General features: G+C 47.9%; 1 protein-coding gene across 1 annotated transcript in view; it reads right to left on the bottom strand.

Annotated features, from left to right (window-relative positions):
- The window catches only part of LOC121873081 (glypican-5-like), a 65,601-nt gene extending 59,937 nt beyond the window's left edge, over nt 1-5,664 (bottom strand). The window contains exons 1-2 of the mRNA XM_042376392.1: nt 5,454-5,664; nt 1,896-2,045 (exon numbers count right to left, since the gene is read on the bottom strand). Coding sequence (XP_042232326.1) covers nt 1,896-2,045; nt 5,454-5,664 — 361 coding nt within the window. The remainder of the gene's footprint in view (nt 1-1,895; nt 2,046-5,453) is intronic.
- Between the last annotated feature and the right edge of the window lie 6,539 nt (nt 5,665-12,203).

Raw genomic sequence — 12,203 nt, 5'->3', positions numbered from 1 at the left:
TATCACCGAGGGGGACACTGAAGTAGGGGGGGTGGCTGGGTGTACGGTCCCCACGGGTGTCTCTGAGGCCTTTCTTCTTCCTCATCTACGAAATCCCATCCAGTTTCAACCCATCAAGTATAACATGTCCGTAACACGATCCACACTGCCAGACTCCCCACTCCCACTCCCCACTCCCCCTCACCACCTCCTCCTCTTCTCCTCTCCTCATCAGCACCCACCACAGCCAGCCAACCTCACACCATGCACCAAGAGTCTCACTCCGATTGGCTGCAAATCGACCACTCACGTCCGTTACTAAATCTTAGGAGAGCGTTCATTTGGTCTATCTTCCGCGGTTTGTAATCAGATGCTCCCCCCTTGGTAGGACTGGACGTAGGGGCATCCAATTAGCTTGCAGGATTTACATGAGACAAGTACGACACGAGTATTCCTAGAGCGTTGATTGGATGCCCACGGGAACAGAAGCAATCAATCAACTTTATTTAAAAAAAAAAAAAATGTTCAGCGGTGCGCCAACTAACTATCCTCTGAAACATTATTTACCCTGATAGTTGTTTCCAATACACAATTTCAGTAATTAAAACGGCCTCAAACTTTTGTTACACGAGTGAAATTAATCAAATACCGCCTGTGTATTGGAGCTGTCACTTACTGGCACCAGTGAACCGACAGCTGCGTGTCTTGGTGTTCTTATGCCCGTGTGTGTGTGTGTGTGTAAGTAAGTGAGAGAGTGAGTGAGTCAGTGAGTCAGTGAATAATTGAGTGAGAATGTAAGTCAGTGAGTGGGTGAGTGAGTGAGTGAGTGAGTGAGTGCCATCTTACATCACATAAAATCAGACAAAAGGTTCACAATATCAACGTGACATAATAATTCCCCGGTTCCTTAAGGCTAAGCAATAAAGAAAGTGATAATCATCGGTTGGTTTCCTCACACAGTAAACTGCTCGACCCTCACACACACACACACACACACACACACAAATTGGAGGCTTCAAACAATGTCTTACTACAATTAACTTGGATAACATCAGTATGTAAATTTATAGGACAGTGTGGCGTATAAAGCATATCAGTGACTCTCTCTCTCTCTCTCACACACACACGAAAGACATGCCACCCCCCAAAAAATATATATTGCCCAGCCACAAAGCGACAGATCTCTACCATCAATTTAATTCGACTTTAGTTTAGAAAAGACCAAAGGGGGTGTTAAGTTATGCTTCCCATATTTAAAAAAATAAAATAAAAAATAAGGACGTATTTTTTAGATAAAGATACGCCATATTTAGGGGGTGGGGATGGGGTGGGGATGGGGTGGGGATGGGTGGGGTGGGGGGTGGTGATGGGATGGGGGTGGGGATGGGGTGGGGGTGGGGATGGGGTGGGGATGGGGTGGGGATTGGGTGTGGGTGGGCTAGATGGTGGGGGAGCAGAGAGTTTAAAAGTACAGAGTGGAGGAGAGAGAATGTTGCAGACTCTGGATCCCGTCACTATAACCTGACACCACCCCCACTGGCTTGGTCACCCGATAGGAAAAGACCTTCTGTCGGTGGGCTCCATTAACACTGATTCTGACACCTAATACCCCTCTGTCCCGACAAGATTCTAGCACATAAGACTCTTCGGTCCCGACAAGATTCTAACACCTAATACTCCTCCATCCCGACAAGAGTCTAACACAATAGACTCTTAGGTCCCGACAAGATTCTAACGCCTAATACTCCTCCATCCCGACAAGATTCTAACATATTAAACTCTTAGGTCCCGACAAGATTCATACACATAATACTCCTCCATCCCGACAGGATTCTGATACATAATAATCTTGGGCCCCGACAAGCCACACGAGTTGAGGGAAATAGACTTAGAACTGGCGAGGTTGATTGACTTACCGTAGAAGGTGTCACGGTGAGAGGTGAGGGCGGCGTGGAGGCTGTCAGCTGTGGACTTGACCACTTGACTGAGGGAATCACGGCCAGCCTCAAGCATCACCTCCGTCACCGCCGGCACACAACACGCCCCGCCTCCACACACCTCCGATCCTGAAACACAAAATACACAAGTTAGTTAATTAATGAGTGAGTCAATGTGTTTATATATAGGTTCTGTCTCTCTTACCACCTCCCTTAGGCCAACCTCAGGCCTCAAAACACAACACAATACAGTTATTTAGGTACACACACACACACACACACACACACACACACACACACACACACACACACACACACACACACACACACACACACACACACACACACACACACACAACTCTGGCCCCAAACACAAAACAACACATACGTTAGTTCCTCTGCAACACATACACTTTGTTACCTGCGAGAGAGAGAGAGAGAGAGAGAGAGAGAGAGAGATATTCAGACTTGTAAGCGAGTGTGTGAGGAGGAAGAGGGGGTGAAGGACCCCCCACCCAATCTACCTCCACCACCTTAAAAGTTTGGTTTGATGATGATGGTGACGACGACGAAGAATATGAAGATGATGATGATGGTAATGATGGCGATGGTGAAAAAAGCGTAGAAGTGAGGCTAAAAAGGACTTGAGGCAGACTTAATATAGACAGACAGACAGACAGACAGACAGACAGACAGACAGACATAAATAAATACTGCTTTTTCCTCCTCCACCACCATCACCTCTCCTCCTCTTTTTCCTCCATCATCATTATCCTCCTCCTCCTCCTCCTCCTCTTCTTCAGTGAGTGAGTGAAAGAGGGAACCAAGTAACACAGAGTGAGTAAAGGAGTATGTGCATGAATGAGATTGAGTGAGTGAATGAGTAAGAGTGAATGAGTAAGAGTGAGTAATTAAGAGTAAGTGAGAATGAGTGTGAACAGGTGGGTGGGGCTAACGGAGCAACACACAGGAACATTAAGGAACTATGTTAGGTTAAAGTTCCGTCTCCCACAGCACCAGAGGAAGACACCGGCATCCTTGAGACAGGAACACCGGGAGAAAAGTTCCTTGGAGAGAGAGAGAGAGAGAGAGAGAGAGAGAGAGAGAGAGAGAGAGAGAGAGAGAGAGAGAGAGAGAGAGAGAGAGAGAGAGAGAGAGAGAGAGAGAGAGAGAGAGAGAGAGAGAGAGAGAGAGATTGATACTTATTCTGGAAAAAAATTCTTGTGTGTGTGTGTGTGTGTGTGTGTGTGTGTGTGTGTGTGTGTGTGTGTGCGCGTGTGAGGTCAACAGGGTCCTTGTGTCAACCTCTCCTACACACACACACACACGGTGAGAGCCATCTACTCTCCCATTATCCTCTCTACTCTAATCCTTACCCCCTCTCCTCCACCTCCTCTCCCACTTCTCCTCCTGTTCACTTTGTCACCGCTGTTTCCCCTTTAATACAGTAGTTGGGGAGGGTTATTTGTGTGCATGGGGTACATAAAGAATTACTCTTTGAATTATGTTAGTGGTACATCTGAGATAATGACGTTTAAATTTAACATATATAGTTCTGGAGAAAAGAATACGACCATCTAGAGTCTGATAAAAGAGAATTTCTACACTATCCTCAACGTATAAATGTAAATGTCAAAAAAGCCTGAGTGGAAAAAGTTCAAAATTTGAAATATGTTAAATTTAAACGTCATTATCTCAGCTGCTGTATTATTTGCTCTTCGTAGTCAACACCATCGCTTATTATTATTGTTATTATTATTATTATTATTATTATTATTATTATTATTATTATTATCTACAATTCTTCAGGTATTCCCTACAGACTCCAACAGGACCCTCCATAGATTTCCAGGTTCTCCACAGGTCACTTACGTATGGTAATGCGACCAGTCACTCAGGTATGGTACTGCGACCAGTCAGTTGGGTATGCGACCAGTCACTCAGGTATGGTACTGCGACCAGTCAGTTGGGTATGGTACTGCGACCAGTCACTCAGGTATGGTACTGCGACCAGTCACTCAGGTATGGTACGGCGACCAGTCACTCAGGTATAGTACGGCGACCAGTTACTCAGGTATGGTAATGCGACCAGTCACTTAGGTATGGTACGGCGACCAGTCACTTAGGTATAGTACGGCGACCAGTCACTCAGGTATAGTACGGCGACCAGTCACTCAGGTATGGTACGGGGACCAGTCACTCAGGTATGGCACTGCGACCAGTCACCAGGTATGGTACGGCGACCAGTCACTTCCAGGTATGGTGCTGCGACCAGCTACCAGGTATGGTAATTTCTGCGACCAGTCACTCAGGTATGGTACAGGACCAATCACTCAGGTATGGTACGGCGACCAGTCACTCAGGTATGGTACTGCGACCACGTCACTCAGGTATGGCACGTGCTGACCAGTCACTCAGGTATGGTACGGCGACCAGTCACCAGGTATGGCATGTGCTGACCAGTCACTCAGGCAAGTTACGTGTGACCAGCCACCAGGTAAATTACATGTCGATGAGTCACTTGGTAAAGCACGTGCTGGCCAGCTCACCAGGACCAGTCACTCAGGTATGGTACGTGTTGACCAGTCACTCAGGCAAGTTACGTGTGGACCAGTCACTCAGGTAAATTACATGTCGATGAGTCACTTGGTAAAGCACGTGTTGTCCAGTCACTCAGGCAAGTTACGTGTAGACCAGTCAATCAGGTTAGTTACGTGTTGACCAGTCACTCAGGTAAGTTACGTGTGTCGACCAGTCACTCAGGTAAGTTACGTGTGGACCAGTCACTCAGGTAAGTTACATATTGATCAGTCACTTTGGTAAAGCACGTGTTGACCAGTCACTCAGGTAAGTTACTGTACGTGTTGACCAGTCACTCAGGTAAGTTACTGTACGTGTCGACCAGTCACTCAGGAATAAGTTACGTGTCGACCAGTCTCTCCCTACAAAACCTCATTCCAGGGTAGAGTCTCGCCCTCACCTGTTTATTCGAGGTTTAACGTGATCACAGGCTAGCGACTCTCACAGCCCCGACGACCAATGCCACTACCGACCACAACACACCTCGCTACATGCTTTTTCTGCCTCTTCTTGTTTTTGTTACTGCTATTGGCACGCTGTTACGGTCACCCCTACGGCAGCCACCACTTGATTTCGTGTTATTTGTAGCTTTTACTTCCGCGAGTACCAATACTACTACTATTACTACTACGACTAGTAATACTACAACAACAACAACAACTACTACTACTACTACTACTACTACTACTACTACTACTACTACTACTACTTCCACTGCTACTACTACTACTACTACCATTAGCACTACTACTACCACTACTACTACTATTACCACTACTACTACTCCTACTATTACTAATACTATTATTATTACCACTACTACTCTTATTACTACTATTACCACCACTACTACTACCAGTATTGCCACCACCACTACTAGTACTACTACTACTACTAATATCACTACTACCACTGCTGCTCCGCCTGTGTCCTTGTTACTGCCGTCGCTACTACTACCTCTGGCAAGGCCACCGTCTGTCTTCCTGCTGCCCTCACCACCGTCACCCATACCAGAGCCAATGTTACTGTTCTGGCCACCATCCTTGTCGGGGCCACCATCCCTGTCGAGGCCACCATCCCTGTCGGGGCCTCCATCCCTGCCGGGGCCACCATCCTTGTCGGGGCCACCATCCTTGTCGGGGCCACCATCCCTGTCGGGGCCCAACATCACCGCCACACCACCCTCACTATCTCAGGTAATGCTCGAGACAGTCATTTGTTTACCTACCTTGATACTCTTTAAGCAAATCAAAATAAAATACTACGAGGAGACACACACACACACACACTACATCCTTGACCACCGAAGGGTCAAGACGTACCTGGCGCTCCTCTAGGAGCAGCCAGGTCAACTGTTAAGTTGGGCCATACCAACCCCCTCCCCTGAACCACTTCTCCCCACCGGAGTATCAACAGGTTCTCGCCAGAAGTTACAATTTCATTTGGGAAAGGAATGGAACCAGTGTTAAACAGAGGTGAACATTGGTGAACAGTGCTTGAGTCAGTGAGAACAACTCAACAGTAAAAGTCGTATTCAAGTTAACCTTCACACAGTGAGGTCCCAGGTACCCAGTGATAACGGCCCATGAGACCCAACAACCGGCGATGTGTTAATCCGTCTACGATAGGAAGGCCTGGGGCCACACCTCTCTCATATAACACCATCTGTGAGGGAATTACTACACCACGTCATGTCCCTCATAACACCATCTGTGAGGGAATTACTACACCACGTGATGCCCCTCATAACACCATCTGTGAGGGAGTTACTACACCACGTCAAGTCCCTCATAAACACCATCTGTGAGGGAATTACTACACCACGTGAGGCCCCTCGTAACACCATCTATGAGGGAACTACTACACCACGTGAGGCCCCTCATAACACCATCTGTGAGGGAATTACTACACGTGAGGCCCCTCATAACACCATCTGTGAGGGAATTACTACACCACATCAGGTCCCTCCTAACACCATCTGGGAGAGAGTTACTACACTACGTGTTTGCTGTTCAACACCTACATTAATCTGAATGTTCACTGTATGTTCCTTTACCTTTCTCTAATGAAGGCTTTTGTTAAACCACCAATGTATGTAATAAGTCATTTATGTCCAATGTATATTTTCAGCCTTCGGGCTGCAGAACTTTTTCAATAAACCGTTAATTATTATTATTATTATTATTATTATTATTATTATTATTATTATTATTATTATTATTATTATTATTATTATTATTATTACACACACACACACACACGACTATGAACACAACACCACGACCTGTTTATTTCCTCGCCGCCGCCACACACCTAAGCGAGTGAGACTTCTGAGCTGTCGCAGGGGTAACAACTTAATCAGTCAGGTCGTTAATGCTTGTACACCGCAGCCGAGACCAGGTCATCCCCACGTGCCTGAGTCAATCTTGGGCAAATTCTCCTTAAAGACGGAAATGTTCTACTAGTTGTGTGGATATTGGAGGAGGTGTGTGGATACTGGTGCTGTGGATATTGGTGGATGTGTGTGGATACTGGTGGAGGTATGTGGATACTGGGAGGAGTGGATATTGGAGGTGTGTGGATATTGGTGGGGTGTGGATATTGGTGGGGTGTGGATATTGGTGGTGTGTGGACATTAGTGGTGGTGTGCGGATGCTAGTGAGTGTGGATACTGGTGGAGGTGTGGATACTGATGGAGTGGATATTGGTGGAAGTGTGTGGATAATGATGATGTGTGGATATTGGTGGAGGTGTGTGGATACTGGTGGATGTGTGTAGATACTGGTGGAAGTGTGTGGATACTGCCGTTGGTGTGTGGATACTATTGGCTGTGTGGGACAATGGTTAAGGTGTGTGAATACTGGTGGAGGTGTGTGGATACTGGTGGATGTGTGTGATAGTGGTTAAAGTGTGTGGATATTGCTGAATATGTGATACAGTGGTTAAGGTGTGTGGATACTAGTGGAGGTGTGTGGATACTGGTGGAGGTATGTGGATACTGGTGGAGGTGTGTGGATACTGGTGGAGGTGTGTGGATACTGGTGGATGTATGTGGATACTGGTGGGCGCTTAGTGGTGGAGATAGGCAAGAGGACAGTGGAGGACGGTGGAGATAGGTAGAGAACAGTGGAGGACGGTGGAGATAGGTAGGGAACAGTGGAGGACGCAGGAGATAGGTAGAGAACAGTGGAGGACGGTGGAGATAGGTAGAGAACAGTGGAGGACGGTGGAGATAGGTAGGGGAAACAGTGGAGGACGGTGGAGATAGGTAGAGAACAGTGGAGGACGGTGGAGATAGGTAGAGAACAGTGGAGGACGGTGGAGATAGGTAGAGAACAGTGGAGGACGGTGGAGATAGGTAGAGAACAGTGGAGGACGGTGGAGATAGGTAGAGAACAGTGGAGGACGGTGGAGATAGGTAGAGAACAGTGGAGGAAGGTGGAAGACCCAAGGTGGAGGCACCAGGAAGGTTGGCACTCTCTGTGAACTAATTAAGTACCCGAGCCGGAGGTGTGTGAGTGTCTGTGTGCCAAGGTCGTGTGTGTGTGTGTGTGTGTGTGTGTGTGTGTGTGTGTGTGTGTGTGTGTGTGTGTGTGTGTCCTCACCCCAGCTGGTACAGTCTCACCTCCGCTGGTACTTCCTCATCCCAGCTGATATTTCCTCACCCCCACTCAGCACTGTCTCACCCCAGCTGGCACAGTCTCATCCCAGCTGGCACTCCTTATCTCAGTTGGTGCCTGCCATCCCAGCTGGTACTGTTTCACCCCAGCTGGCACTGTCTCACCCCAGCTGATATTTCTCACCCCACTAGCACTGTCTCACCCCAGCTGGCACTGTCTCACCCCAGCTGGCACTTCCTTATCTCAGTTGGTACTGCCATCCCAGGTGACACTGCCTCACCCCAGCTGGCACTGTCTCACCCCAGCTGATATTTCCTCACCCCACTAGCACTGTCTCACCCCAGCCGGCACTTCCCTTATCTCAGCTGGTACTGCCATCCCAGGTGACACTGTCTCACCCCAGCTGGCACCTGTCTCACCCCAGCTGATATTTCCTCACCCCACTAGCACTGTCTCACCCCAGCTGGCACTTCCTTATCTCAGTTGGTACTGCCATTCCAGCTGGTACTGTTTCACCCCAGCTGGTACTGTCTCACCCCAGCTGATATTTCCTCACCCCAGCTGATATTTCCTCACCCCACTAGCACTGTCTCACCCCAGCTGGCACTGTCTCTCGTCAGCTGGTAAATCCGGCACTGCAACTAATTGGCTTACCTTTCATGTTTTTCATGTTTCATATATTTAATCATCTCTCTCTCTCTCTTTTCACACACACACACACACACACACACACACACACACACACACACACACACACACACTCACTTCTTCTTCTCCCTCTCTCTCTCCTTCCAATCCCACTAAGGTTATAAAAGACACGCTTCGCAGATATTGCAAAACAAAAATTGCTAAAGTGAAATTCATAAAATTTTCCTCCAGGCTCTTGAGAAAAATGGCCTTGCAACATCTCTCGTTAGCGGTGAGAGAGAGAGAGAGAGAGAGAGAGAGAGAGAGAGAGAGAGAGAGAGAGAGAGAGAGAGAGAGAGTTATGACAGAATACAAAAGTTAAAAGATAGTTGAATTCAAAATAGTTAAACACTGAAGTCAACAAGTTGTTAAGAAACTACATCATAATCAAGATTAAATTCACTAACGTGGAATTCAACAGGAGGTAATTTTTAAAAGAAATGGAATTAATCAGAAAAGTTGAGATTGAATTATAAAATACCAAAACTGAATTCAAAACATAAAAAAATTAACTCATCTTCCACATTTGAATTCTACTGTAAAATCCTCTTAGGCCGCTTGCATACACACGTTGTATGAGTGTATTAAAAGAGCTTGTAAGTATTGCTGGTCAAGTATAAGTGTATACGGGAAAAGGACATAATTCATACTGATTTGTATGAATGTTTAGGCAGCAGGTATGAAATATGAATGTACAATATATACATCACCCATACAGAGGTTGTATGAATGTATTATACAACGATCACATTAACTCCACGCATAGATGCAGAAAATACACACACCATAGTCAGGCATACACAAATATGTTACAGTCATACACACTAAAGCCATACACACTACTTCGCGAATATATGTTTGAATTAATGATATCTGGTCATAAAGCTGCGTTAGTGAGGGCTGGTCATGAAATTCTCTGTCAGTCAGTCAGTCAGTCAAGCTGTTAACTGAGAGGATCTCCTCCTTCAGTTACACCCTCGTCCTCGACCTGAGAAACTCCAAGTCATCAGTAGAGTGGTACCTCCCTCCCTCCCTCCCTCCTCCCCCCTCCCTCCCTCCCCCTCCCTCCGCCTCTTCTATTCCCCTTCTCTCTTAGTCCTACTTTCCTCCTCCTCCTCCTCCTCCTCCTCCTCCTCCTCCTGCTGCTGTCCCTGCTCCTCCTTCTCCTCCTCCTGTTCCTATACCTGCTGCGCCTCCTCCTCCTGCCCATCCTCCTCCTGCTGTACCTGTCCCCTCTCCTCCTCAACAGTGACCAAAATCGATGGCGGGTTTTCATCCACTGTCTATAAAGGAACTTACGCATGAAGTCACCTCGTAAATCGACCAACACAACTTACGATATGGTGTGGAAGCCGTTTATCTAGACCAACTGACAGACGGATGGACGGACAGACGGATGGACGGACAGACGGATGGACAGACAGACGGACAAGAGGGGAAAAGAGATATTACTGTACGTATTAGTGTGTATGTGTGTGTACAACAGCAAGTGTGTGTAGAGGTCGGGGGGTAGGGGAAGGGGAACGGATATGGGGCGGGGGAAGGATATGGGGCTGGGGAAGGGGTATGGGTAGGGGGAAGGGGTATGGGGCTCGGGAAGGGATATGGGGCGGGGGGTAGAGGATGGGGTGGAGGGTAGAAGAGGGGGGTGTCTGGGAGGGTGTGTAGAAAGATGGTTGCCGTACTAAGGATCACACTCCTCAAGTAGTCTAGTCTGTACACAGCTCAATGATGATGCAACACCAACACCAACAATACTATACTCACCAACAGTACCACAACCACACCACCACCACCACCACCACCAACGGTACAACCACCAACGGTACAACCACCACCAACGGTACCACCACCAACGGTACCACCACCAACGGTACAACCACCAACGGTACCACCACCACCAACGGTACCACCACCAACGGTACAACCACCACCAACGGTACCACCAACCACAGTACCATCATCAACAGTACCCTGACCACCATTACCACACCGTCACCCCTGTTGGTAATAGTAGTAGTAGTAGTAGTACCAACAGCAACAAGGGCAGAGTAACTCATAGTAAATACATCGTCAGGTAAATGTCAGGTGTAGCTCGTCTGTCACCTCCACACAGGTGATTACAACGTCCTCACCAACACCTGTGTCAATCTTCCTCCTCCAAGAGTGTTGCAGCCTCGGGTGTACAGACCAGGGCAAAGGGCTGCTTTATTTATAGCGTTGGATAAAAGGATTTGGGATCACCAGAAGATTAGCTCCCCAACATATTTCACCTCATGCTTAAATATCCCAACCCAACCTGGGGATGGGGGGGGCGGTTGGGCTAGCATAAAGGTGGTTTAATTTATGATGAAATCAACTAGGGGGGCTAATCTTCAGGTGATTCAGGTTTAAATAGAAGGTGTGGCTGACAAATGTGCGGATGGCAACAAGAGGTGTGAGGTGGACTCTTTGAGAGAAGGGAGTGTTGAGTTATGTTACATGTATGGTGTCTCAGGTGAAGCTCAGGTGCAGCCATCTTTACGTATACATCCAGTCTCCCTCACCCTCCCTCCATAATACAGCTCTGTCTCCCTCACCCTCCCTCCATAATACAGCTCTGTCTCCCTCACCCTCCCTCCATAATACAGCTCTGCCTCCCTCAACCTCCCTCCATAATACAGCTCTGTCTCCCTCACCCTCCCTCCATAATATAGCTCTGTCTCCCTCAACCTCCCTCCATAATACAGCTCTGCCTCCCTCAACCTCCCTCCATAATACAGCTCTGCCTCCCTCAACCTCCCTCCATAATACAGCTCCGACTCCCTCACCCTCCCTCCATAATACAGCTCTGTCTCCCTCACCCTCCCTCCATAATTACAGCTCTGTCTCTCCCCTCCCTCTCTGTCTCTCACCCTCCCTCCATAATACAGCTCTGTCTCCCTCACCCTCCCTCCATAATACAGCTCTGTCTCCTCACCCTCCCCTCCATAATACACTCTGCCTCCCCACCCTCCCTCCATAATACCAGCTCTGTCTCTCTCCTCACTCTGTCTCCCTCCATAATACAGCTCTGTCTCTTCCCTCCATAATACAGCTCTGTCCCCCTCACCCTCCCTCCATAATACAACTCTGTCCCCCTCAACCTCCCTCCATAATACAGCTCTGTCTCCTCACCCCTCTCTACCAGCTCTGCCTCCTCAACCTCCTCCATAATACAGCTCTGTCTCCCTCCTACAGCTCTGTCTCCATCAGCTCTGCCCTCCCTCCCTCCCACTCTGTCTCCCTCCCTCCATAATACAGCTCTGTCTCTCCCTCAGCTCTGTCTCCCTCCCTCCATAATACAGCTCTGTCCCCTCACCTCCCCCTCCATAATACAGCTCTGTCTCCCGCACCCTCCCTCCATAATACAGCTCTCTCC

Source organism: Homarus americanus, unplaced genomic scaffold (assembly GCF_018991925.1).
Source record: "Homarus americanus isolate GMGI-L3 unplaced genomic scaffold, GMGI_Hamer_2.0 scaffold36504, whole genome shotgun sequence".
In the NCBI taxonomy this organism is placed as follows: Eukaryota; Metazoa; Arthropoda; class Malacostraca; order Decapoda; family Nephropidae; genus Homarus; species Homarus americanus.
Note: the sequence above shows the minus strand (reverse complement) of the source record. Positions and strands in the feature narration are given on the sequence as shown.